Genomic DNA, 27,725 nt, shown 5'->3' with positions numbered 1-27,725 from the left:
CAAGACCAGCGTCAGCGAGGCCTCAGGCCCCAGAGGGAGTGGTCTGGAGCTCAAGGAGCCAAACTTTCCATGAGCCATTAGCAAAAAATGAGTCTGGAGAACAGTGTCCACCGCAGACCCGGAGGCTCTGCAACCCGGGTCACGTGGAATTCGGAGGGGCTGGGACCGTCTTAACTCTTCACTCGCTGTCCCCGGAGCCACCAAGAAACTGCTTTTAGATGGATGCTGCATCCATTGTGCAAAGCTGTGAACTGGCACTGTGGGTCCCCAAGGCCACACAGCCAGGAGGGGCAGAGCAGGGAACGACCCCAGGTCTGTGTGGCTGAGTAGCACACCCGCCCCCCCCATGGTGCCCTACTGCTGCCCCAAGTACTCTGGGGTCCAAAGAGCATGATGTAAGGGTCTTAACTGCACGGAAATTAAATGGGTCGTCTCAGAACACCGGGAGTGCTCTGTGCAGGCTGGGCTGGGCAGGGCTGGGTTGACAGGGCTCACCAGATGTAGGGCTGAGCCAGCTCCCCTGAAGACCCCAGGAGTCCATACCTGGGGGTGATAAAGACTGTATGGAGGTGGGACCTGAAAGGATGGACAGGATTCCAATGGCTAGATGGAGAAGGCACTGGGTCGGGGAACCTGGGCCTATTCAGGGAACCATGCAGAGATGAACTTGGCGGGGGTGGTGGATGGGGCAGGGCCTACTGAGGACCAAACAGCAAGATAACCAGCAGACCCCCGGTGTTATCCGTTGACCCTAACTTGACCTTGGGAATATGGCTGCCCTAATGGTGTGGCCTCTCTCTCCTCTGCCCCACCCCCACCCCCATTTGCTGTCACAGATCATAGGCTGGAAGTCACGGCAGATGGTCCACGGCCCCATCTCAGTGCCTCTCGGTCTCTGATGACTCCCAGAACAGGAACGGAGGGCCCCAGGTCACCCCTCCACCACACCCCAGCCAGGCACATCCACTGCCTCCCGGGGCCCCCCATCAGCCTCCCAGGGTCAGGGGTCCATGGACACAGAGATTAGTGAAGACAGGAAGCAGAGCACTGAGCAGGGGTGGGGAGCCCTGGGCCTGGCTTCAGCTCTAGGCCACTCTCACCTGGATCCCCAGGCAAGCCCTGCCTCTCTGACTGCTAAGCCCCTAAGCAGTCTGAGCTGCCGAGCTGTCGGCGTGCACTGAGAGGCTGACAGGAGGCCCTAACTGAGCCATGCTCTTTTACACGTTCTGAATCAGTTTCCCACATTTAAAAATGGGAAATGTCTCGTGAAAATCCAGATTTCCCTCTTCTCTTAAAAAGCCAGGATATCTGGAGACCTGGGCCCACACTTCTGAGGTAGCTCCCCCTTAAGAGAGGCATCCTACCTTCTTCTCCAGTTCATCACAGTCCCCACCAGGCCCTCTTGTCTCTCCAATAGTCACTAAGGGTCAGATGCCACTTACTCTCCCACTTACACCCACAGCTTTGCTCGCTGGGGTTCCCTGCCTGGCCCTGTAGGCACTTGGGTTTGGCACCTGCTGGGACATTCTAGGATTCCAGGCTGGGCTTCTACTCCAGACAGGGCTGATGTCTCCTGTCTGATGCGTACTATGCTGTCAGGGACGCCTCCAGCTGTGGGTCCCTGGTCCTTAATCAGCTCCCACTACAATCGGGGCCTGGCTGGCATCTGGTATGAGGCAGGGAGATCTGAAGTCAATATGGAGATCAGGACGGGAGCAGTAGGGAGATGACATGGGCAGCAGAGGAAGCAGAAGCCTGGGGCAGCTGGAAAGGCTGTCGGAGCAGTGGAAATGGGAAAAGCAGGACAGACTGGAAGACTGGGCCAGGGAGGACAGTCCAGGAACCGCAGCGGCAGGGCGGTGACCAGGAAGAGCGCAGGCAGGAGGAAAGCAGGGCAAGGGAGGTGAGGCTGGAGGAGCTGAGGCTAGTGGAGTCCGTAGATGCCTAGAATCCTCCAACTGCAGACTCGGGAATCTGGGAAAAGAGAAGCCTAGACTCCTAGGATCCTCCACTCCTGACTTCCAAGATGCAGGGCTACAGCCAAGGGGTTGGGTGAGGGGTACTCACAAGCCACGCTCAATCCTAGAGCTCAGGCTCAGTCCTAAAGCAAGCCCGGAGAGCGCCTCCTTCCAGGCCAGAGGTGGCTGTGGGGGTGCTGAGAGGGCCGGGCGCCAGGGGCTTTGTGAGCAAGGCTGGAGCCCGCCCCCAGGGTGTGGGAAGAAGCATTGTGAACTGTGAAGGCCATTCCTGCGTCCTCTGCAAATTAGCAAACCCATCTCTCTTCCCCCACCTAGAGCCCCAAACAAAGAGGGGACAGGAGGGGGCCCTGGCCCTTTGTTAGGGGAAATTTATTAATATCCGAAATATGCAGCAGCCCTTCCTCTCCACCCGCATTCAAAGCCTTTGCAAACACCTGGGCCTCGCATTTGAAAGGCACTGGGGCCCTTTTATATTGGCAAGGTCCTGCCAGGCGGGGGTGGGTAGAACCAGGAAATTCTTCCGGCCTGGGAAAGTCGTGGCTCCTCCCAATTCTACTCTTGGAGCTCCAGCTGCAACTGCAGGTAAGGCTGGGAAAGAGCTGGGGAGGGAAGGAGGACAGCTGGCCAGGGAAAGGAGATGGCTGACAGGCCCTGGTTTGTCCCCAGCTCTGCCTGTCTCTGCTGGGTAACCTTGAGCAGGTCTCTTCCCCTCGGTGGGCCTCGGTTTGTCCGTATGTATAATGGGAGACTAGGTGGTCTTTAAGGGCCTTCCTCATTTTCATCATCCTTCCTAAGCCCCACCCACCGACCACTGCCACGGAGAAATGGCAAAGCTAGGGTCAGAAGCCAGGTGGGCCAGGAAAGGAGGCAGCTGAGCCTCAGTTCCCTTATCTGTCTGATGGGAACCAGAAAGTTCTGTGCTTCCCACCTCGTGGCTCTCAGCAGTAAGGAGACAGGATAAGGAAGATGACTTCATTGGTGTTTATTAACAGAACACAGATGGGTTGGGGAAACACCAGCAGAGAGGGCACAGGGGTTGGCACAGCTGCACCAGGCCACCCTGCCCCACTGGAAGATGCCATGTGCAAGGGACCTGATCAGGCGTTTTCCCACCCCACCCTCATCTCTCAGGGAAGGAGGGACCCCAGGGCAGCCCCTCCCAAGCCTGGGGATTGAAGATGCCAAGGTCTCTGGCTACAGGCCTGGGGTGTCGCCCGCCCTCTGCTCCCTGCCTCCACTCGGGTGTCCATGCCCAGGGACCCACGTGCTGAAGCAGAGTTGACAGCACTGGGACCAGACAGCCATATGTGTGGACCACCTCCCGAGGCTCTTAGTGGCCTGTTCGTCCACAGCCAAGGCCAGCAGTGCCTGGAGCTAGAGGAAACAGTGAGGGCCGCCAGGACAAGGGAGAAGGGAAGAGAGGGGCCCTGGGTCCTGACTATGACCCCTCGTTCCCACCTCCACAGTGCAGGTCAGGCACCTCCCTCCCTTCCCCGGTTCTAATCATGCCCAGGGCTCCCCACACTAGAGGGCATGGGGTCCAGAGAGGGAAGCTCTGGGGTCCTTCTTTCCCTCCCTCCACCCTCCTAATACCCAAGCTTAGGCACTAGCCCCTCTGGTCTGTCCTCTGCAGGCTTCCCACCTCTACCCTATCCCCTCTATTCCACCTTGCACACTGAGCCAGAAGGATATCCTATCTAAAGCACATGATCCTGCAAATCCCCTGCCCGCCCACATCCCTGGCTCACCCTCTCCAAAAATCTGCATTCCCACTTGAATCCCGTTGTAACCTGGTAACACCTGCTTCTCCCACCACTCTCCTGCTCTCCTCGCTCACTCACCCTTGGTCTCTCCCCAGGCCACCTCCTGGCCCCAGGGGAGGAGAAGGGGGCTATATTCTGACCCCCACACCTTGGCTGGATCAACGCCTTGGCCAGAGGCCCTCCCCACCCTGCCGTCCTCTTCCTCTCTCTCTCTCCAAACTTGCCCATCCTCCAGGGCCCTCAGGTCCCACCTCCTTCAGGAAACATGGCCTGCACACGTGAACCCACAGGGATCTTTCTCCCACTTGACTTGATAACCCTTGATGCCCGGGGCCTCATGGGCCTCGAGACAACCTGAGTGTCCTTGCCCAGCTCAAGATTCTGATTCGTTGAAGTGTATGGGGCAGGCTCCCCAAGAGAAGAGAAGGGACTGGGCCCTGAACAGAGATGAGAGGGTGGTGCCGGCTGCCCCATGAGAAAGGGAGCTGGCCGGTCAGGAGGCCTGGGGTCCAGTCCCTTCTGTCGTGTGACCTTGGGCCTCAGTCTGTCCATCTGTGAAGTAAGGGCCGAGCTGGCTCATTTTCAGCCTTGAGTGTGTGCGTGTGCGTGTGCGTGTGTGTTGGGAGTAGACAGAGGTTTTAGGAGAGGCAGAGGCCACAAAAAGGGACTTGGTCTGGGGACCGGCATCACCATGGCAACCTCCCGCAGCCTCAGGCCTCTCAGAACCCCAGAGGGTGCGTGGCAGCCCTTGGGGGCCGGCAGGGCCTCCTGTCTGCCTGCTTCCCATCTCACATCATGGATTCCTCCTCCTCGGCAATCTCTCGGTCCACCTCGATGGCTGTGTTCTCGAAGCTGGTGACGCCCCCGTACTTGCGCGTGTGCACCATCAGTGGCTTGGGGGACTGGCTCCCGGCCAGCGTGGCCACGTACATGCCTGTCCGGTTCTCCTCCAGTGACGGGCCCCAATCTGGGGCTGGCCGGCTGGCCTGCTGGAGCCGCTGCAGCAGAGCAACCACAGGGCTGAGAACCAGGGCTCAGGGACTGCTTCCGGGGTCACCGGCAAAACACTTGCCGCGTCACCTGGATTAGTCTGTGCAACAACCCGGGGAAAGGGCGGGGGCGCTGTCACTTCCCCAAGGGAGTGAGTCGCATGCCTGGGGAGAATTCTGCCCTGCCACTCACAGGTTGGGTGGCCTTTGGGCGTGGAATTTAAGCTCTGCTTCCAGCGTCTGTAACTTGGGAATCATAATGCCTTCAAAGGGTGGTTAGGAAGGCGCTGCTGAGCAGGGTGCTGGGAACAGAGTAAGGCCCAGTAAATGGTGGCTGTTGTTATGGTTACATGGCAGGCGGTCCAGGAGTCCACTCTGGGTCCCTCCCCTAAATGCAGAGTCCTGAAGAGCTGGGAGCTTTGGGGAGAGAGCCATGCACTGGGAAGATGGAGACAGAGTGGCCATGGTCAGTCTGACTCAGACGTCTGACCTTTCCCTCTCCAAGCTCCAGTTTCCATGGAAGGAGGGAGCTAAGGTAATGACTAAGCCTGGACATTCTAGGGTTCTGTCTTCCTCAGACCAAATTCCCAAAGCCCTCTGCCTGCCCTGCCAGGGAGAAGAGCCCCAGACTCTTCAATGAAGGGAGACAACCAACATTAAGTGGAGCCTACTGGGTGTAGATTCCAAGGGAGATAATATGTGCCATGCCCTTAGCGTGGGGCCTAGCACAGCTCTATACTCAAAGCACAGTGATGCCCATTAAAATGCATTGACAGTAATGTTACCCCACCACTCAGGAACCTGCCAAAGGCTTGTCATCTCACTTGGAATGAAATCCAAAGTGCTCTCATGGCCGCCACGTCCTGACCCCTGTCTACCTTCGTGATCTTGGTTCCCGCCACTCTCTCTCCACCTCCTCTGATCCAGTCTCGCTGACCTCAAATGTGCCGGCCCCTCCTGCCTCAGGGCCTTTGCACTGACTGTCCTTCTGCCTGGAATGCTCTCCCCTTAGACATCTAAACCAATCACCTTGGCGATTTCGTCAGGTCTCTGTCACCTCCTCAGAGAGGTCTCCCCTGGTCACCCTGGCCAGAACACCGTCCTCCCTCACTCTCTATTCCTGTACTCTGGTTTCGTTAGGTTTTGTTTTGTTTTTAAGTATTGCACTTACCACTGCCTTCACGTGTTTGTTTGTTTATTGTCCGTCTCCCGCACTAAAATACAAACTCCCTGAGTTTAAGGACTTAGATTTGTTTCCAGCTGCACACTAGTGCCTAGACCAAGGTTTCTCCACCTGAGAGCACCACTGACATTGTGGCCTAGGAGGTGTTCTGCACATTGAACCCTGTGTAGCAGGATCGCTGACCTCTAGATGCCAGTAGCATTCCCCCTCCAATCCCACCCTCTCAGGACAATCAAAAATGTCTCCAGACATTGCCAAGGGTCCCCTGAGGGCAAAATCACCCCTGATTTTGAGGTGAGAACCTCCCAGCTTAGAACTGAGCACTCACCGGGGTCCCAGCTCTGTGCTGAGTATGGGCTTATTTAATCCTTACACTATCCCTATGAGAGGAGTATTATTATTACCTCCACCACCCCCCCCACACACACACATACTGTCTGAAAGTACGGTTCAGAGACATTAGTTAAGTTGGCCAAGGTCACACCGGTGGGAAGCGGTGGTGTGGCATTTGAACCCAGGCAGTCTTGACCCCATCCTGAACTTGAAAAATACCCTGCTTTTCTGCCTGTCACAGTACTGACTTCATTGATGAGCTTTTTTTCTTCTCACAGCAACCGTATGGGCAGTTATCACTATACTCTTTTTTTTTTTTTTTTTTTTTAGGGGAAAGCGCGAACGCAGTCCCCCACTGCTACAAATTCTGCAGTAGAGTTTCCCACGTTTGGGGAAATCGCAGGGATCAGCACATCCGGAGTGCAATGGATGAGCCGTACGCTGCAGAACCACCTTTGTGATCACGGTATCTCCCGACAGGTAAGGATTACTATCCTAATTTTAAGGACTGAGAAAGCAAGGTTCAGAGAGGTGCGTTCACTTGCTTAGGGTCACAAAGCTGGCAAGTGGCAGACCCTGGATTCCGATCCCAGTGGGTCAGTGCTGGGAAGCTTGGTCTCTGAAGGTGGCACCCCTGAGTGGGGCAATGACTCCTCTGCGGGGCTCTCCGATCCCCCAACAACCTGTCCCCTCCGCCTGGCTGTGGGCGGCGGTGGCAGCAGGACAGGAGGGAGGCAAAGCAAGGCTTGGGAACCATGAGCTTCCCGGGAGCTGGAGCCCTCCTCCTTCCCTTCGCAGACACCCTGGCTCTCAACAAGGAGACAATTTTCCTGTAGCAGCACAGGTGGGGCTCCTGAGGTTCAGAAAAGGAAAGGGGTTTGCCTCCAAGTCATACAGCAGTTGGAGGCAGAGCAGTGGCTGGACTCCAGGACTCCCCTGTGATCTGCGCAGTGTGACCACAGCCCACTTCTGCCAGGGAAGGGCTCTGAGCCTCCCTCCAGAAGCTGGAAGATGGGGCAAGGGACAGCCAAGGAGCAGTGGTGGTACATGAGGTAGGGGGGTGGGCGGTAGTGAGCTGGTTAGCAGGCTGGGGGGGGGGGAGGGGCACAGGAGCCCTGATTTGTAGCCAATCTCACTGTTGTAATTATCCCCACACTTGTCAATTTCAAGCTCTCAATGGTTTAACAACTGGCTCAGCGTATTCCTGAATATTTAACAATTAGCTCTCATGAAGCAGTACTAGTGGCTCCTCTGATGGTGTGTGTGTGTGTGTGTGTGTGTGTCAAGGCTGTCTCTGAGCCCTAGCAGGCTCACTCAGCTCCACTCACTATGACAGCCTCTTGCCACCAGAGGACTCCACACCCACGGCCTCAGAAGTGGAGGGCTCAGACAGGGACGTAGAGAACAAACGTATGGACACCAAGGAGGGAAAGTGGGGGGCGGGGGGGGGGTGGTAGTGGGATGAATTGGGAGATTGGGATTGACGTATATACACTAATAGGTATGAAATAGATAACTAATAAGAACCTGCTCTATAAAAAATAAATAAAATTAGATTAAAAAATTTAAAAAAAAACGAAGTGGAGGGCTCAGTGTGCAGAGGGCACTTGAGGCCCAGAGAGGGGCGGGATCTCCAGCAGCTGCACAGCATCCCAGCATGTCCACTGGCCCACAAAGGGCCCCTATTCCCCTCTTCCGAGCCTGCAGAATCCCATACCAAACAGCTTGCACTCTGTATGCTTTCTGGGTCTCTCCACAAAGCCTGGCCATGGGCAGGGCTCCCCGTCACCGGAGGAGGGTGACAGCCCACCCCTGGGGTCCTTCAGTGTTGCCTCTGACCCTGAGTTCCACAGCGAAGCTAGCAACCTGAGTTCAAGTCCTGACCCCTGCCCAACTCACCATGGACCTTGGATAAGACCCTTGTCCTTTCAGGTTCCCCCAAGACACGTGGGCAGTGGCCAGTATCCGTGGTCTGTGCCCCTCCCCTGCCAGGGGCCCCAGGTGGTGGGAGGGGCCACAGGATAGGACTCTGGCCCCAGAGCCTGCCACAGACCAAGCAGATCTGAGCTGATTCATAGCCCAGGCTATTGGTTAGAAAAATATGCTCTTCCCAGTTCAAAGAATCCTGCAGGCTCTGGAAAAGGTGTTGGAGCAGACGTTTTCTCTTCTGGAGGTTGGGCCCAGGGCAGGGCCACAGGTCAGGGGGCTGGGAGCAGGCAGGGGCGGGGCAGACTCACCTCCCAGAGCGAGCCCTCCTCTCGAAGCACAGCCACCAGCATGCCGGCTGGGATCATGAGGCAGGACAGCAGGCCCATCAGGATGCCCAGCAGCTCCGCCCAGGCTGGGAAGCGGTAGCTGCCATATTCTGAGGGCTGGTACTTGACGATGCTATACACCAGCAGGGCCTGCAGGTGGGGGGCTCCCAGCATCAAAGTGGGCCTCGGGCATGGCCCAGGGCTTGGGATAGCCCAGGTCTGAGCTACCTTAAAGCCTGAGATAGCTCAGCCCAGAACCACCCAGTTTCTGAGACAGCCCAGTCCTAAGCTGTACCAGAACCTAGATGGTCCATCTTTAGAGCCTTTGCAAGTCCTCAGACAGCCCTGCCCCAAGCTGACCCAACGCCAAGACCTGAGACAGCCCAGCTCTGAGGCGCCCTAATTCCTGAGACGGGCTACCCCTGAGCTGCTCTGACCCCAGCCTTAAGGCTCTGAGGCCTGAGAAAGCCCCGCTCATTTTGCCAACCGAACGCAGGACCGGCCTCAGCACAGCTACAAAAGCTGGGGGCATCAAGGGGGAGGGGAGTAGACCAGGATCCCGGTGCCCGCCCCACCTCTCAGCCCTGACAGAGGTCCACTATGGGCCAGGGCAGTCCTACCAGACTGAACGCCCAGAGGGGCCCTGCTCTGAGCCCTGAGTCCCCAGCCAGCAGCCCTCCCTCCCACCCCCGGTTACCAGGAGCGTGGCCGGGGACAGGAACAGCCAGCAGGCCCTGAAGTAGAGGCCCGGCTTGAAGCCCAGCATCATGTGGATATCCCGGCAGAAGCTCTGGATGCCTGCACAGGGGAGGGAGGAGCACGGTCCCAGCCGCAGCCCCACAGGCGCCAGCAGCCCCTCCTCCACTCCAGCTGCCCCCACTGGAAACCCTGGCCCTCGGGACCAGGAACCCAGTGCAGACTCCCGCTCTCCCACGGTGGGGAGCCTGACTCCACCTCCCATGGCCCCGCTCACCATACACCCGGGTGACAGCGAGGCACGTGGTGATCACCGCCACCATTAGCCCGAAGCTGGCGCTGTAGTCGTCCAGAAGGACCAGCCAGTACATGCCCCCCTGGAACACAAGTCGCAGCTCTGGGGTCCCCTTATCCCAGCCTCTCTCCCTGATGCCACCCCTTCCCCAGGCAGGAAGTGAGCAGGAAGCAGCCAGACCGGCAGGGAGGGCAAGACGATGACAGCGTGACTGCGGTCTGCCTACCGAGCCCTTTATACACATCATCTGATTTGAGTCTCACAACAAGCCTAGATGTAGACCCCATTTTATCAGTGGGAAAACAGCCTCAGGGGGGTGAAACCACTTGTCCTGAGGTCGCTTAGCAAATGCAGGAGCGAGGCTTGAACCCAGGTCTTTCAGACTCCAAAGTCAGGACTCTGGGTCACAGGCCAAGCTGCCCCTGGGAGAGAGGGCCTGGGGCGGACTAGGTTCCTCCCAAGGAGGAAGAAGCAGGTAGTTCGGGGAGTGCTTGGCCTGGCCACAGACAGTGCCGCAGGTGTCTGCCCCAGCCTCGCCCACCAGCTGCCCGCCCACCCCGCAGCGCCACTCACATCCGTGGTGAGGACCAGCCCCATCAGGTACATGGCCACACAGATGAGCCCTGAGAACACAGCCTTCTTGGGCCGCAGGTAATACGGGAACTCATCTGTAACAGCTGTCACGATGGTCTCCAGGAAGGCAAACTGGGGGGGGGGGGGGGGAGAATGGGGGGGGTCAGAATTCTTTCCCCCCCACACACATACAAACACACACACACAGATACACATCCCACAGGCAAAGATACACACACACCACACATACACACACAGGTACACACATAGATATACACAGACACATCACACAGATCCACATCACACACATGCCATACACACAGACACAATACATGAAGACATACACAGATACACAGTCATACATCTCACACACGCACAGACACACATATAGATACACACATCACACACAGATACACACGCAGAGAGACACAGACGTACACTACAAGGTGCACCTGCTGGCGTGGAGCAGCTCACCTGGCTGTCCAAGCCAAGAGTCAGCAGCATAAAGAAGAAGAGGAAGGACCAGAAGGGCGATAGAGGCAGCATGGTCATGGCCTGTGGATAGACGACAAAGGCCAGGCCAGGGCCTGGGCCAAGGGTACACGGCGTCAGCAGTCTGGGGAACGCGGGGGTCCCACATACGTACTCAGATGCACGTGGTCGCTCACACCCACTTGGGCACACTTGGTTCAGCCAGACCCAGAGACGTACACTCACTTCCAACACTTCCTTAATTTTTAGGATACAGGCCAGCACACTGTCGGTGCTCCATAAACACAGGTTGATAAAATAAATGAATTAATAATGAGTACACGAGAAAACACAAGACCCAATGGAAAGCCTCATTTGAATACACTTATGTGCACAAACAGTTCCATGAACACACATACTCAGACACTCCCACTGGCACAAGACACTGATCCACATCATCCAAACCCTCAGCTTGCACAGCCATCTGCACACAGGTTGTGACTCATCTGGACAAGCAAGGCAGGTTCCTAAGATGCAGCAAGACGAGACAACCTCCTACAGAAAGTCACTTATCTCCAGACACAGGTTGACAAACACTCATTTGTACATTCATCCCTTTGCTCTAGGTTACCCAGAGAGCAGCTAAGACACATTCATTTGTGTGCACACACACGCACACGACATACCCATCCACAACCTCGCTGGGCCACGTGTATGTTAACTTGCCCAGCCCGGCTGTCCCCGACACACCCTCCACCCACCAGGGCTGGGCAGCCTGCTCACCTGCTTTGGCTACTTGGTCCACAGGCACACCCAGCTCCTGAGACATGTAGCCCAGCACGGAGAAGATGGCAAAGCCAGCCAGGATGCTGGTGATGGCGTTGCCCAGGGTGACGATGAAGGTGTCTCTGCCGGGAGAAGTCCACGCACAGGCCAGGGTGAGCGGGCCACGCCTTCACCCACGAGGCCCTCCCCAGCCAGCCACGCTCCTCCCCACTCCAGCCCCTGGGATCTGGGAGGCAGCCCTGACCTATAGATGTTCTGGTGAAACGTGTTGTAGGACGCAAAGGTGAGGAGCCCCCCGAAGCCCACACCCAGGGAGTAGAAGATCTGAAGAGCAGCTTCGATCCACACCTGTGGCAGGCAAGGAAGCAGATGGAGGGCAGAGAGAAGGGGCTGGCACACCATGGTGTCCAGAGGAGGAAGGAGGTGGGGCAAGAGCCAGTCGACAGGTCCAGGGATGCTGTGGTGAAGAGCCTGGCTCACGAGTGACACCGGCAGGAAGCAAGCCCTGCTCCAACACTTACACTGCAGGACCTGGGCAAATCCCTTCCCCTCTCTGGGCCTCAGTTTCCCCATCCAGGATCTAGGAGATACTCTCTAAGCTTGGTCCGCTTTTGAAGGAAGTAGCGCCTCGTGTAAATTTTCAGTAGATGCATACTGACAATAAGCCCCTGTAACCCCTTTACTTCCTCCCTAGAGTTGGAGGGACCTGAATTTGAATCCCAGCTCTACCATTTTTTATCTGTGTAACCTGGCCGGGCCACATCACCTCTCCAGGCCTCAGGACCCTCGTCTGTACTGAGGGGATAGGAACAGTACCTCCCTCATAGGGTGGTGGTAAGGATTCTGTAACTACATACATGCAAAGTGCTGGGGCAGGGTCAGGCACAGTCATCCATCAACACATAAGAAACGTTAGGTGTCAGTACCATTGCTGTTTCCATTATTATCACAATGCCCTCCTTGGGGTTTGGAGTCAGACAGATCAGGGTGGAAATCCCAACTCTGCCACTCCCTAGTCATGTGACCTTAAGCTTATCACCAACACTTTTGCGCCTCAGCTTCTTCATCTGTAAAATGAGAGAATAATGCCTACTGCATAGGACTGTGAATAATAATCAAGGAAAGTGCCAAGTACAGCGCCTGGTACACGGGGCTCACCATGTGGAAGATTCTTCCCCCCACCCCCTCTTTTCCCAGGGAGCCCTCTTTCCTCTCCCCAGCCTGACTCTTCCCTCTGCATGCAGGCTTTGAGGGCCTCACCTTGGAAGACAACAGGTGGTGGAACTGAGGGGTGAGATAGAACTGGATGCCCTTCCAGGCCCCTGGGAGGGTGACTCCACGGACCAGCAACATGAGCAGGATGAGGTAGGGGAACGTGGCCGTGAAATACACCACCTGAGAGACAGTAAGGGGGTTGACCTTCTCTTTCCTTTGCTCCTCTCAGAAATCCCCATCTGGGCTTCCCTGGTGGCGCGGTGGTTGAGAGTCCGCCTGCCGATGCAGGGGACGCGGGTTCGTGCCCCAGTCTGGGAAGATCCCACATGCCGCGGAGCAGCTGGGCCCGTGAGCCATGGCCGCTGAGCCTGCGCGTCCGGAGCCTGTGCTCCACAACGGGAGAGGCCACAGCAGTGAGAGGCCCGCGTACCGCAAAAAAAAAGAAATCCCCATCTTACTAACTCATCTATGCAGCCTAAGCTGGGAGCAGTCACCATGCTCTCTCTCCTTCCCTCACTCCCTCCACACATCACTGCTTTCCAAGGCTGTTCCCAACCATCCACTCTCTCCAGCTCCACTGTACCCTGGTCCAGGCCCCCTGCAAACCCAGCCTGCGTGGTCATCAGACGTTGGACATGCCCAAACTCCCCTCTGCCCCGTCTGTGCCTGTTCCCAAACCTCCAGCCTTGCCCTCAGCAAACACCATCAAGTCTCAAGCCCCTCGCTGCCTTGGCTTGCACCACGATGACCTCTCCTGGCTTTCTAATGGTCTCTACACTGTCTTTCTAATCTTTTTTTTAGTGGTTCTCTTCCTCGTGGACAACGTCTCCCAGCCCTTTGCAGAGGGACAAGTTCTAATTTATAAATGATTGAGTAAACACTCAGAAGGTTTCCAAGTCCTTCTGAAACAGCTTTATGGCCCTTCCTTCCCTTCATAACCTAAAACGGGCGTCTGCGGCTTTGTCTTCCCAGCATCTAGCTGGCCTTCTTCAGATAACAGTCGCCTGACTTTCCCACCTGGCGCTGACTCCATTCCCAGCCCCAGCCAAGCTGAGCACTCCACCCTCCTGCCCACGGTGACTGGTTCAGGGATGGGTATCAGACCTATGTATCCAGTGAGACTCAATTCTAGGATTTTTGAAACTTGGGACAAGGGAGAATACTTAGCAGGTAAGATGTAAGCGTAGAGCTGCTAGGGGCAACCTCATGAAAAACGTAGCCTGAGAAGGAAGCCAATCTGGAGGAAAGTACTGCTGAGACACCAAGAGAACGACATTCCTGATAACTCCAACTGAACCTCTAGATCCAGCCATGCCTGAAGCAGACCCTCTAGACTTTCCAATTTGGTGTGACAACTGGGTGTTCTAGTGCTTGCATTTCAAAGAGCCGTCACTCATACCCACCCTCCAAGCACTCAGTGAACACTTGCTGAGGTTCTTCAAAGCGCCAAGCACTAGGTTAGGAAAGAAGCTTGAATAACAGGTAGGTCCCGCTCTCGGCGTGTTTCTAGTCTAGCGAGCCAGCCTAGCCACCATCCAGGCTCACCCCCACATCTTTCTTCAGGCAGTGCCTCCCTCCCCCAGCCTCAATGCACTCTCCCTCCCCCTATTCCCAGTTGAAGTCCATCCATCCTCTCAGGCTCAGTCCACACCCTGCCTCCTCAGGAAGACCTCACCCTTCCCAGCCTCTGAAGCCTCCGGGGCCTCCCAGCTTCACCTTGCCCGAGGACTTCACACCCTTGAGGATACAGAGGAACACGATGACCCAGGCAAGCAGCAGGCAAAGGCAGAGGTTCCAGCGGATCTGCCCAGGACTTCCGATGCCCCGGCTGCCTTGGATGTGGAGGACGTAGCGGCTGTGGGAGACAAGGTCTGAATGTCCTCTGGTGACCCTGCCACGTTCCACAGACATTGAGTAAAGCTGTGGCCAGCCTGCGAGACTATCCTGGCTTTTTTCTATTTGATTCCTCTCCATCCTTCTCTGACCAGCTCAGCAGCCACGAGGTGGGCCTCTACAGACCCCATCACGCAGGCTGCTTTCCTCTTCAATTTCCATCTGGGCCTGGCTAATGGGAGGCAACAGCAGGAGACTGGATGATGGGTTGGGGTATTTACACACACATATGTACACGCATACATGCACGCACACCATCAGAGGGTCTGGCTGTGACTGCCTTCTGCTATAGCACAGCTTTTGTTGGGCAGCCCTTCCTCCAAGGCTTCAAATTTCCCCCGGTTCCGGGAACACTGCCTCCTTGCCTCGGGGGTGATATGGCTGTCCCTCCTGCTGGTGCCTCACCTTTCCATGTGGATCCCCTCTGTAAAGTCCCTCCACTCACTCAGCTCCCTTCAGCCCTGTGAGAGTGCCAATCGGCTTCCTGCCTGCTCCCCCCAACTGATGCAGTGGGCCATGGCGTTGCCATGGAGACCCCTGGCAGTTGCCAGTGACCATGTCATGTTCTTTGGCTTTTAGCTGCAGACCCAAGCCCTCCCCCACTGGTCAGACATACTCCTCAGCAGGTGCAGACACTTTGGATGGACTTTAAGTGGATAAACGGATGGACCGTGTAATATGTGTGGGTTGGAGATTAAAACATTTCAAGACATGCAGCTCATTTGGGGGAAGATTCCTAAGAGTAGCCTTTTGCTACTAGGTAAAGGGTTGGGGGTATCTGGTCTGTGTCCTCTGGTTAACCAATGGTCCTTACCTAGGAACAAGGCTACTCTGGAATGTTCCAGAACAAGATCACGGATCAGGAGGCCTTGGTTCCAGTACTGCCTCTGCCAGTAGGTACTGAGCAAGCCTCTGGGCCTTGTTTTCTCAGCTATAAAGTGGGACTTTGGGACAGGCTAATGGACAGCGATGCCCTTTCGATACCCACCATTCACAGGGGCTTGCAATGTGCCTGGCACTGTGTTAAGGGTTTTACCTGCATAATTCGCATAGCAACCCCTTACTCTCTCCTACAGTCTTCTTTCTCCTGTTAGGCTAACCTGAGATGGTCCTGTATGATCATGGCCTCTGCTAAGTGCCTTACCCACTAGTACAGTCGGTACTCAATAAATACAGATTGAAAGAACGAATGAGTGAGTGGCTGACTGATACCATCCTATGAAGCAGGGACTCTTATTACCCCCTTGAGCAGAGGAGGAAACTGAGGCTCCAAAAGTTGACGATTACTGTTACCATCGGCATCATTACCATCAGCTAGCACTTACTGGGCACTCACAATCCACCAGGCTGGGCAGCACTACTTATAAGCTTTCTTTCCTCGAATCCTCACAGTAACCTTCCAATACTATTAGCACACCCACTTCCAAGATAAAGCAAAAGAAATTGTTCACGGTCACACAGCTGGCCAGGTGAAGAGCTGGGATTAGAACCCAGAGTCCACCTAACACGAGCACCTGAGCTTGGCCTTTGAGGTGCATATGCTGAGCCCCCTGGGGACACGGGCACACTGATGCCTTCTGTCCCTCCCTGACCGTTGCTGGGCCGGCGGGGGCCTGACCTCCAGTACTCCTCGCTGGGGCTGACGGTGCTGGTGAGGTTGAGGGGCAGGGCCCCGTTGCCGTCCTTGGAGCCTCTGTGCTCGAGGCAGAGGTCTGTGTTCCACCAGTTGCCACAGTGCTCCCAGGGCAGGTTGCTGGTGAGGGAGGCGAAGAGGTAGAAGAGGACGTAGGCGATGATCATGTTGTAGTAGATGGCCACCAGGCCCACGATGAGCAGCATGGCCGCACCGGCACCTGGGCGGGGGAGCGGGCAGCCTTCAGGCCAAGGAAGCCATCCCCTTTCTGGGTTTCACCTCCCTCTCTGCCTACAGGTTGTGGCGGGAACCTCCCCGCCTCCCTCAGGCTCAGAGCACCCCACTGAAGCCTCACCTTTGAAGAGGGGGCTGATTTTCCAGACAGCCAGGGGTCCCAGGCTGGAGAACTGGCCCAGAGAGAGCTCGAGGAAGAAGAGGGGGATGCCGCAGATGGCCAGCATGAGGAAGTAGGGCACAAGGAAGGCGCCTGCGAGGAGGAGAAGGGAGGGTGGGGAGGGTCTGGGGCTGGGCTCCCCCTAAAGCCCAGCTGTAGCCCCGCCCCACCCCACCCCTCCCCTGACTGGCAGACACCACCACTTCTCACGTGGATTAGGGCTGGGCACTGCAAGACTGTCTTCTCTTATGCCAGGAGATCACTGAGGGCCAAGGGGTCGGGGTGGGGGGGAGTTGGGGGGGGCGGGATTTACTCACCTCTGTAGCCCCAGCGCCCAGGCCAGGACTGGGTTCAGAGCAGACATTGAGTGAATGAATGAACAAATGAGTGAATGAATAAGTGCATTCCCCACCAGAGGAAGTACAAACCCCTCAGTACAGAAATCGACACCCTGTAGAACATGGCTCCAGTCTACTGCCCCTCCCCTCTCCCCAGCACCACCTCAGATGCTTGTGGCTGCCTCCTGTGGTCCCGTGTGCCCAGCATCCCTTCCCCTTTTCTTCTCATATCAGCAGGCAGCTCCTTTACAGGACTGCCCACCACCATATGGCTCTGGAAGTGATGCCAGTTACACCAGCCAACCCCTGCCCACCCCTTCCTGGGCACATATCCCAAGGCAGGACAATTAGATACCTTCCCTGCAATTCTATACAGATTCATTCAGAGAGAGCAGTGCTGGGAAGGAAGTCATTCCAGAGCTGTCTGTGGCCACCCCCGACCCACCTGTAAGGAGGAAGCCTGGTCCAGGGAAAAAGGAGGTCAGCACACAGAGAGGGAAGAAGCATCAGAACCAGGGAGAGGGAGGACAGAGACAGCTATGGACATCCCTGTGTTCCTGGAGCTTTGGAGGTCAGCACTCGTCCCACACTTCCCAGTCATCCCAATTCATCTCGTCCTTGCTTCATCTAGTTCTACTTGGATTTCTGTCTCTCTGCCAATATGCGCTTCTTTAAGGAGTTTGGTAGAGTTGGGAGGAGACACAGTGCTGGTGGGAGCACATTGGCTCTGGAGACGATAGCCCTGGGGTGGACTGTTGGATCCCCATCGTGTGACCTTGGGCAAGGAACTTGGCCTCTCCAAGCACTGCGGCCTCATCAAGACGGTGCCCACCCAGGTGGTTGTCATCAGGGTTAAATGAGACAGGCCTGGAGAGCACTGAGTCTGGGGCCTGGCCGATGGTGAGTGCTAACCCCAGCTATTGTTAATGAGACTTAGAACAGCCACTTGATGGAGAGGCAGGGACGGAGAATTTGTTTAAGATGGAAGAGATGCTGGGTTTGCAGCATGAATGGAAGGAACAAGAGAGGAGGCTAGATTGAAGATTCAGGAGCAGGAATGACTGAGGGAGCGAGGTTCCGGAGGAGGTGAGGTGGGAGAGGAGGGTTGGGGAGAAGACTGAGAGCACAGTGATCACTGACAGGCACACACAGCCCTTTATCACGAAGTAGAGGCAGCCCCCTCTGCCCGTCACTCACGGCCCAGGAAGCGCCAGGGCTTGTCAAGAGAACCGAGTGTGTATCCATGCTGGGGATGAGACAGGAAGGAGGGGACTGGGAGAGGAAAAGGGACACGGCAGGGTGAGCTCCCCCTTCCAGCCCCAGGTCAACGCTTTCAACTAATTCAGCCCAAGGTCACATAGGAGACAGTGGCCAAGGCCACTTAACACCTCACTGCACCCTGAGCCTTGGCCCATTGGACTAGATGCCCCTCATGCAGGCATCAGGCCCATACCTCCTCCGTTGGTGTAGGCTCGATAGGGGAAACGCCAGACGTTCCCCAGGCCTACACAGTAGCCGATGCAGGACAGCAGGAAGTCCAGCTTGCCTGTCCAGTTCCCCCGGTCTGCGGCAAAGTCCACATCCAGGTCTACATTGCCCTGGTCACTGGGGGTCATCAGCAGGTCTGGGGTGATGGGCTGCCAGTAAGAGAGACCAAAGGGGTGAGGGAGAAGGTGAGGCCAGGTTGAACTGGAACCCCCCAAATAAGAATATGGAATCAAACAGGGCTAAGTGCCAAGAACTCTATTGGTTCAGATAATCAACCGCTCTCACCTGGGCTGACAGGTTAATAGGCAGGAGCTCCTTGGGGTTTCAGGGGACTACAAACTTTTGAGACTAGCAGGGTGGCTCAGGCACTAAGAAAGCCACCTTGATCTTAGTTTGGCTAACACAGAGGTCCAATGAAGGGACGGTCCTATTTTGATGACGACGACGATGACGATCTTAAGAACAGTTACCACGTGTGAGCACTTACCACGCACTCGCTGCACTAAACATTTCACTCACATTACCTGATTTCATTCCCAGAACAACTCTGTGAGCTAAGTACTCATCTGAGGGAAACTGAGGCTCAAAGAGGTATGATGACACACCCACAGTTTTTGCAAGGCTGGCTAGTGGGAGAACTAGGCTTCCAGCCCAGAGCTTCCTGATGCCGAAGCCCAGGTCTTCAACCAGCCAGTGCTGGAGTTCTGCTACTCCGTTCTGGGCACCATGTTTTAAGAAAGACAGTGGCAGTTTGGAGCATGTGCAGCTGCCCAGATTGGAGTGTATTCAGGAAAGGCAGTTACAGGAGGACAAGAGGAAGAAGTGGGGCCCCTTAGCATAGAAAGGACGGGGCATGGAGAGAATGTGGGCTCCCCTGGGCTTAGATTTATGCTGTGTGGCTCAAGAAGGCCTTCTGAGGACTGTGAATTTTAGCTCACAAGCAGGAAGAAGCTACTGAAGCCCCAGTCTGCCTCAGAAAGTTGTAATCTTCCTGTCTCTGGAGGAAAGATGCACGCACAGAGGGGAATGGCAACCAGCTGTCCCTAAAATCCCCTCCTGTGGTTTAAGGAGGGCCCGGAAGTCCACTGGGCATTCTCCCTTCAGGCTGGGGCTGGGCGATGGAGGCCTTCCTCCAGGTGCTTGGAACCCTGGCTGGAGAGATGAGTTAGTGTGTCCATGAGCTGTCCAGGCTTAGGGCCGGGAAGGAAGCCCAAAGTTACCAGGATGACTATCTAAAATTCAGACAGCAGTTCCCAGAAGTGACTCCAGGAATGGGGCAGGAGAAAGGGGCAGCTACACCTTTTCTGCTTGCCTCTGAAAGCCATGCCCCGTGGCAGAGGAGGACGGAGCTGCAAAGAGGCCCGTTATCAAATAATGTTCATGGTTTTCAGAGAGGAGAAAGGACCCTCCTGTTTCCTGCTGAGGAACAACTGTGGGGAAACAGTGATTCCACTGGACTGGGCGTCAGGAGACCACGATTCTCATCCCAGGTCTGTGCCAATTCACTGTGCAACTTCAGGAAAGACTCTTTTGAGCCTTGGTTTCCCCATATGGATACTGAGGGGATTGGATAGATCACTAATTCCAAAAACACATCACTTGAAATGTTTGTAGATGTTGGGTGGAACAAAGGATTCTTGAATTTAAAAGTTTGGGGAAAGCTGGGTTATCACAAGGTAAAACAGGTTGCTTTGCTGCAGGACTTGTCAGATCCTTTAATGGACCAATATGCACTGTGACTCTCCAAGTAGGGACTAGAACAGAGAGTATTCTCCAATTCTACTTAAGAAAAGGGTCTCAAGGAGCTAGCATGTCAGGATATACTTGGCAGAAATGCAAGTCTAGATAATCTTTAGCTAATAGTCTTCTGGCTCTGATGATCTGTGAGGCAAGATTCATCAAGGAGACTTCACCACAGTGGTCGAGGACCAGATCAGATCCCAGCACAGGGACTCAGCAAATAGCTACTACCCAATTTGCTTTATCCCCTAAAATTGGCCTTCCTGGCACCAGCCCAAGTAGGTGTCTACACACAAATCAGGTGACAGAGGAAACCTTGCTGGGGACTCATCATATGAGCATTGCTGGGATGAGGATGGTGAAAGGAGAGTCCAAGTGTCACAGGACTGGAGGTGCCTGGCTGCAATGACATGGTTAGGGCAACGGGCTCAGGTGGCAGAAATGTGGTAACAGCATTGGGCGCTCAGTGATAGTGACAACCATGGTGGTGATCCTGCCTGAGGCTGGCTATTGGCCAGAGGGGCAGTGGTGATGGGGGCAGCCTGGCATGATTATGGGTGATGCTGACAATGATGAAGAGCATGAAAAAGCCGCTTTTCAAGTAACTGGGCTCCAAGGGTTGAAATATGTTGCTGGTGGTTCTCTGGCTGCGATCTCAAACATGCTGGGGTGAGGATAGCAGCGGCTCCTAGACCTGTATGAAACCCACCCCTTACCTCTGATGCCCCTTTCCCCAAGTCTTCCTCTCCAGCCGGGTGAGCATCTGCCCTCTCCCAGGTGAACTCCCTCCCAGGTGAACTCCAAGAGGGATGGGGTAGCAGCCACTTGACACTGGCCCCTAGTGTTGGGTGGGGAGGCAGACCTGTCACCCTGTGACCCCTCCCCTCAGGCCAGCTGGCAGGAGGCCCTGATAATGAGGTTCCTCTGATCCCTCCTGAGAAGTTGCTGCCCTTTCTATGTTCACAGAGCAGTCCCGGCTCTCTGTTTCCATGGTGACAAGAGTGCCAAGAGCAGGATGCTGCCAGCTCTTCCGTCCCCTCCTCCCCCAATCAGAGGGAAGACTGCTCCTGTTCCAGGAACAGGGGATGGGGTCCTCCAAAGCTGAGCCAGTCCAAAGCCCACGTGGAGCCTCCAACCCCACCACGCGGTAAATCCCAGGAGGCTGGCACAGAGAGGACAGAACTAACTGAGAGACCGAGAGAAGCAACAAGATCAATGGGGCAGGGTTGGAAGCTGGATGAGTTGCTTCACACTTCTGCCTGGGTGTGAGGCTCCCACCCCTGATCCCCCCACTCTCCACCCAGAGTCACACAGGGAACACACATCTGAGTTTGCCAGACCACACCCCCTCTTTTAGGGGCCAGCAGAGGTAGGTCACCAGCAGTGTCAGGGCTGGGAGAGGTACGACTTCCCAAGCCAAGACTTTCATACCTCCTTCAGGATGAGAGAGACAGTAGGACTCTGGAGTCTGACTTCATTATTGTACAGATTAGGAAAGTGAGTTTCAGAGGAGAAGGGGCGAGCCCAAGGTCAAACAGCAAGTTAAGGGCAGAGCAAAGCCAGGACTCAGATCCCTGACCCTCAGTCCCGTGCTCATCTCTGAATAATGCTGCCGTAGCTGGCACCTCCTCACTCCCCGACCCCCTTCTCCTGGAGACCAAGGGAGGGGACACTGAGGCCAGGGGTCCCACCCCTGCCCTGCTGGCCCTAGGTGGCTCAGCCCACCTTCAGGAAAGCAGTAACCTGCACCCCTCAGTTTCCTTGTCTATAAATTGGGGATAATAAGACCTAGGGCCCAGGATTGTTGGAGGATTACTTGAGATCAGGCTTCATACAACATGGCTATTTACATAATGAGTGGCCCTGTGCCAGTGAGGGGCGGGGGCTCTTGTGAGAAGAGAGAGGGAGGAGGAGAGAGTAGGATGGAAGAGAACAGGGGCTGGACTCAAGAAGACCCAAAGGACCCACAAATGACCCCAGCAAGTCACTTATGTCAGGAAACAAAAAGGACCCACTTATCACAGTGGTTCCACGCTCAGCTGCCCAAGGGCAGAGGGCTTGAACGAGTGTATGGTGGCGGTGGGTCTGGCGGGAGAGGGGACCGTCCACCACACCAGCAGCTGGGAGTTCACCGTATCCACCCCCCAGGACTGTGGGGCCTGCTTTGGTGCCGCACACTGGGGATGGACCAGTGATGGTCCAGGCTAGAAAACAGACTTGCCCCAAGTCACAGGGTAAGCGGCATCTGTAGAAACAGTACCCAGGCATTCTGACTCCTTGGCTAAGACTGGTACTCTTAAGCTAAAAGCTAGAAAACTTCCCCTGAGACTCTCCCTCCCCACATACATGTGACTTGGCTGGCAGGTCCAATCCCACAGGACAAGGTGGGGCGGGGCTGAGGTCTGGGCCCAGGGCTCCAGGAACACATAGACTTGGCTTTCTCTCTCATGACAGCTTCTACCCCACCTCCACAGCCCTTGGGTCTCCCATTTCCTCCCTGCTTGCCTTTGCCTCCCTCTTGCCCTGCTGAGGGGCAGCCTGGGGTCTTATCAGGGAAGCCAAAGCTGTCAGGAGAATGAAGGGGGTGGGGAGGAAGCAGGAGGTGGGCACTGCAGGGCAGGAGCACTGGTAGGAAACCTGGGCGCAGCTGCTGGCTCACGGAGGCTGCTTCAGCGCGGAGTGCACAGGTGAGGACCTGCTCCAAGCCCCCACCCCCGACCAGTCCTGCCCAAGGCTGTCTCAGCTATTCTAACATCTCCCACCCCCCCAAATCAGCCCCTGGGGGAACTGGACCCGGGTACTGGGGAGGGGCGGGTGCCTGGCCCTGGCACCCCTACCTCGTGCCCCCTGTGGCTTGAGACACCTGTTCGCAGGACCTGGCCCAGTGAACCCCAGGCCCCATCACACCGCATTCGGACCCCCAGAAGGGGAAGGCCACTCTCCACCCCGTGCAGGCTGTGACCCCTCCCCTCCCTGCAATCCAGCCCTGCCTGCCTCCTCCGGAGCCCTGAGCCGGTTGCAGGTGCCCTCTCCCACCCTCCCAGGGGGCTCGAGAGGGGGCGGGCCTCCGCACCCCTCCCTCAGGTGCGCCCCTGCCCTCGTGCCCTACCTTGCTGAGGTGAGCTCCCTGGAGCTTCTTCATCTTGGAGGGCGGGTCTCTGGGGCTTCCCGGCTGGGCTTTTCCTGAGCGCAGAGAGCGAGCGAGGGAGCAAGAGATCTCGCCGCCGGCCGGCTGCCGCGCCCTGGCCTCCGCGACTCCCGCGCACCGGCTGGGGAGCCGCGGGCGCAGGCGCTGCCGTCCGTGGGCTGCCGGGCGCTGCCTCTCCCTGCGCAGCGCCCTAGGCTGGGGAGGGGTGCACCGCTGCGTCCGCGTAGACAGACGGGCTGACTGACTGACAGCAGGGGGATGCGCGCCCCCGCACGCAGAGCTGCCGATTGGAGGGGCCCGAGCGCGTGGGGAGGGGGGTCCGCAACGGAAACCCTCAGAGGTCTGCAGGCCTCCGCCACCGTCCCCTGCGTGACCTTGGGCAAGTAACCTGCCCTCTCTGGGCCTCCGTTTCCCTAGCTGGGCAATGAGGGAGGCAGGCCATGCACATGGACAGTAACAGCCCTGCCTTGGGTTCCAGCATCTCTGTACCTCCTCTTTGTTCTGTGACCCTGCCCACGTTACTTAAACTCCCTGTGCGGCCATTCTCTGTCTAGAAAATGGGGACAAGAATCTTACGTCCCTTATAAGGATGTGAGGAATCCAGGAAGATTGTGCATAGAAAACATTTAGCGCAGAGCCTGGCGCATCACAGGAGCTCAGTTCACATTTATGGACCCACTGTGTGTTGTCCACTCTTGCCAACAAATGAACAGCTGATAGTCAGATATTTATTAAATCATCCAATCTACCAATACTTACTGAGCACCTAAAGTGTGCCAGATCCTGGGCTAGGTCTTATTTTTCTCAGCGCAGTGACCTGGAGACGATGTTATTATCCCTGTTTTACAGAAGAGGAAACCAAAGCACAGAGAGGTTGAGTCACTCACTCAAGGTCACAGTGCTAGCGAGTGACACTAGTGACAGAGTCAGGCCTCATGGACCTTCCGGGCCAGTAGTGGTGCTGAACAGGCCTGTTTCCTAGGGATGAAAGTGAAACAGGGAATTTGGGGTGAGAAGGAGGGACAGGGCAAGTGCCACTGTATGGTCGTGATGGTTTGTGACTTAGATCCTGTCCACCCGCAGTATGACCTTGGGAATGTTAACGGTTTCCTGTCTGTAAAGTGGGCCATCCGCCAACTGGGGCCTGGCTAACCTCTCAGAGTGTTGTAAGGGTACAGTGAGCCCGCCCGCAGCTAGGATGGGGAATTATTAGCTAGAGTGATCATATGCGTTGGTTTGTGGAGCTGAACGAGTATTTGCTAGTGGGCCCAGCATATACATTACAAATCATGCTCCTTTCACTCTCAAAAGTGTCCCAGTTCAGACACTCATAGCATTGCCCTACCAGCAGCCAACATGGGGAGGCCTTTGGGGAGAATGAGATCAAGTGTCTGCTGCCCCTCCCATCCCTGGAGCAGGAGGCAGGAAGGCTCTAAATCAGAGCACAGGCTTGGATAAAGGGCCTGGCTGGGTCCCAGGCCCACCTCTCCTCCCCAGGTCCACCTCTCCTCCCCAGGTCCCACCTAGCTGCTCCTTCCTTTAAGCCTGGCCTCACAGGGCAGGCAGGGACTCTCCAGACCCAGGAGGAAGGAGCCCCTTGGCCATGAATGTAAACGGAAGGGACGTTCATTGAGCCCTACTGTGTGCATTAGATGAGCTCATATCCAATATCTAAGTTTTAGCTCTTTCCAGCAGCCTGGAAAGACGAGTTTGTGCGTCCCCATTTTGTACCTAAGGAAACTGTCTTGAAGGAGTGAAGTTGTGTGCCCAAGGTCACAAATCACTGAATCTCTGAGCTTTGGAGATAAAGCGAGGAGGGCCTCGGGCAGTGCCTGGGGAGAGGCAAAAACTAAGAGGCCCAGGCAGGACCCACCTCTCCTCTCCCCGAGGGCGTGTCACCACACCTCTTACAGGCAGCTTTGCTGAACCACTCCCTCTCGTTGGCTTGTGGGTTTCATTAGACGCTAAGGAAGGAAGAGAGAACCATGGGAACAGGGAGTAGAGGTGAGGCATTGGCTCAGAAGCCCTGGAAGACTAGCCTCCTTGTGGCCTCTTCCCAGCAGCACCTGCTCCCCCAGATCCAGCCCTAGGTGAAGGGAAGGGAGCAGGGCTGGGACTTTAGCCTTTCTCAGACACGTCATGGGGTGACCACTGAACATCAGCAGCAGTCACTGGGGCTCTGAATACAAATGGGTCTGGGTCCATGCCTTTCAGAAGGGGAAACTGAGGCCCAGAGGAGGCAGGACTTGGAAAATCACCCTGTGAAGTAGAGGCAGGGTGAGGCCTGGAATCTAGGAGTCTGACCCCACCTAGGCCCTGCCCTCCATATCACACCTTCTACCATCCCCTCCCCCATCACCACAGCGCTTGCTGGAAAACTCTATACTTCATACAACAAGCAACCCCCCAACATTTTTTAGAAGACATTGTCCACATGAGTCAGTCTACCCTCTGAAACCCCAGGTTTATGATCATACAACTGGCCATGAGTTCAGATGCTGAGCACATGTGACAATTGCTCTCAATACCACCCTGTCTCCCCCATCCCAGAGGAAGTTTGGGTACCGCTTGGCAAAATAACTACTTAGGAATTCAAACCTAGTAAATAATCTATCTCCCTTTCCCTCTCCCCTCCCTATTTCTCTTGGTCTCACAACAAACCAGAAGAATGGGGATGTGGGCTGATTTAAAGAAAATGTGAGATGAAAATGTACTTCCTTTTATTATATAGGGAGATATTTTTAAATGCATATAAATAAACATTTTTAATTTGCTTAAACGTTCCGACTTTATCGCTGAAGAGCATGTGTTTTGTTACACCAGCGTGGCGACTGTGAAAGATGAGGATCCAGACTGCTAATCCATCTGGTGAGAAAATGGTTCTGGAGCAGCCGTGCGGGGACAGGCTTGCCCTCCAAAGCCGCCCTGTCCTACACCTGCTCTGCTCCCAGCTTCTGTGTCCCACTGGCTGGGCATCTCATCCACCCTGGGCCAGGCTGGTTTCCTTGCTAGAGACCTCCTCTGTGAGGCCGCTCTACTCCCAGCCCTGACACCTTCCCTAGTCTTGAGCTGTGGCCCTCTCCACTCAGCCCACGCCAGTCTCTTGGCAGTCAGTGTTGGGAGTCTCATCCACAAAACTCAGATTCTCAATATGGTGTCAGGGGTCTATAGACACGTAGCGCTGACGCACACGTTTCTGATTTGCTAGAGGTCACGACCAGGCCCTGGGCCTTCCACAGCCAGGCCAGGCCAGATATTTTTGCCTGGACGCCCCCGCTCCCACCTTCCATCCCCCATCTCTAGCATCAGCTCAGGGCCTGCCACCCAGCAGGGGGGAAGCATAAAATCACTATATGCAAACAGAAGCAGCATCGGCCATTCCCGATAGGAAAGCTGGAACGCCTCTTAGCACTGGGGTGGCCGCCGGGTCTGACAGGACGTAATGGGTCCTTTTCCCTGAGCCATTACATCACCCTTGCCTCTGGTGGAACTCTCTGGGTGGCAGGGAATGCATTATTTCACACCGCAGCTCAAGACACTGCTTGGAAGTTGTCTTAGATAAAAGTTTCCTTTTCCACGGAGCTCAAACACCAGTTGACAGGTGATGGCCAGTCCAACCTGTGGGGCCCACCCAAGGCCCTGACCGCCCACGTAGACAGCAACTGCAGCTCACCCAGCCTGCTCGGCCTGGCGACTGACCTCCAACCAGGCAGAGGTCTTCCTGTGGCTGGGGGCGGCCTTGTCCTGCCTCAGATCTTCCCAGCCACCAGCTGTCCTCAGCACTGGGGGTGGGGGTCGTTAGAACATCAGTCAGGCCTGCCGTCATCACACTAGGATACAGCAGCCCAGGGAGCAGGTGTGGCTAAAACACGGAACTTACTGTGTGCCGGGCCCTGTGCTAGACGTAATTCTGAGACAGCTTAGATAGCTTAGAGTATTTTATTTCCATTTGACAAATGGGGAGGCTGAGGCTCAGAGAAGCTAAGTAACTTGCCTGAAGTCTCACAGCTTGGAAGTAGTCAAGCTGGAATCCAGGCCATGTGACAACAAAATCTGCTACTAAACACTGCGTCACAGCTGAAGTGTGGCCCTCCAGCCCACAGCGTTCCCACACTCCAGAGCGGTGTTCACTGGGGTGCTGGAAGGTGCTGGTAGCGGGCTCCTGGGTAGTGAAGCATGGGGAATGCTGGATAAAATTCAAGGGTTTTCTTTGCTGTGGGACTTGTCCGAGCCTTTGATGTGTTAAGGCACCAGTGTGACTCTCCCAGAAGAGTTGAGTCTGCAGGACTTCTCAAACTGACTTGACCAGAGTCATTTCTTCTTGGTAAACAAGCTCCCCAGTCTTACAGATGGGGAAATGAGGCTCAGAGGGGGGAAGCAATTACCCCAGGGTCACACAGCAAACGCTTTTGACGATCAGAAACCTATATTCACTCACCGCTAGCCACCCTGCCACCAACCCTCTTCCTCTGCTCCTGGAACCCTGGTCCTCTCCCCTGGTACCACCTGGTTCCCATGCCTTAGATGTCCACCATCCTCAGTGAAGCCATGAT

At 55.8% G+C, this 27,725-nt stretch overlaps 1 protein-coding gene and 1 non-coding gene across 2 annotated transcripts; both read right to left on the bottom strand.

Moving 5' to 3' along the window:
• Positions 1 to 2,941: 2,941 nt before the first annotated feature.
• SLC6A7 (solute carrier family 6 member 7) lies at positions 2,942 to 23,318 on the bottom strand. The gene is made up of 14 exons (XM_065873321.1): positions 23,134 to 23,318; positions 18,250 to 18,433; positions 16,420 to 16,551; positions 16,050 to 16,284; positions 14,255 to 14,393; positions 12,584 to 12,718; positions 11,568 to 11,671; positions 11,321 to 11,445; positions 10,541 to 10,653; positions 10,067 to 10,198; positions 9,476 to 9,575; positions 9,200 to 9,300; positions 8,485 to 8,652; positions 2,942 to 4,740 (listed from the first exon to the last, which is right to left on the bottom strand). Exons 1-14 carry the CDS (start codon positions 23,164 to 23,166, stop codon positions 4,531 to 4,533), a joined length of 1,911 nt encoding a protein of 636 aa, XP_065729393.1. The 5' UTR covers positions 23,167 to 23,318; the 3' UTR covers positions 2,942 to 4,530.
• On the bottom strand, positions 6,575 to 6,735 carry LOC136121781 (U1 spliceosomal RNA). The gene has a single exon (XR_010655792.1). It is a non-coding gene; the product is annotated as a U1 spliceosomal RNA (small nuclear RNA).
• Positions 23,319 to 27,725: the final 4,407 nt, after the last annotated feature.

The sequence above is a fragment of the Phocoena phocoena genome, chromosome 3, assembly GCF_963924675.1.
Source record: "Phocoena phocoena chromosome 3, mPhoPho1.1, whole genome shotgun sequence".
Taxonomy (NCBI): domain Eukaryota; kingdom Metazoa; phylum Chordata; class Mammalia; order Artiodactyla; family Phocoenidae; genus Phocoena; species Phocoena phocoena.
The sequence above is the reverse complement of the archived record's forward strand: the minus strand, read 5'-3'. Positions and strand labels throughout refer to the sequence as shown.

What these genes read in the sequence shown, in the direction of transcription:
- SLC6A7 (XM_065873321.1), bottom strand. Translation starts at nt 23,166, where the DNA reads ATGAAGAAGCTCCAGGGAGCTCACCTCAGCAAG. An exon ending in CCCAGCGAGGAGTACTGGAG is followed by an intron (nt 14,394 to 16,049) that starts GTCAGGCCCCCG and finishes TGTCTCCCACAG; the next exon opens with CCGCTACGTCCTCCACATCC. An exon ending in ACCACCTGTTGTCTTCCAAG is followed by an intron (nt 11,672 to 12,583) that starts GTGAGGCCCTCA and finishes TGCCTGCCACAG; the next exon opens with GTGTGGATCGAAGCTGCTCT.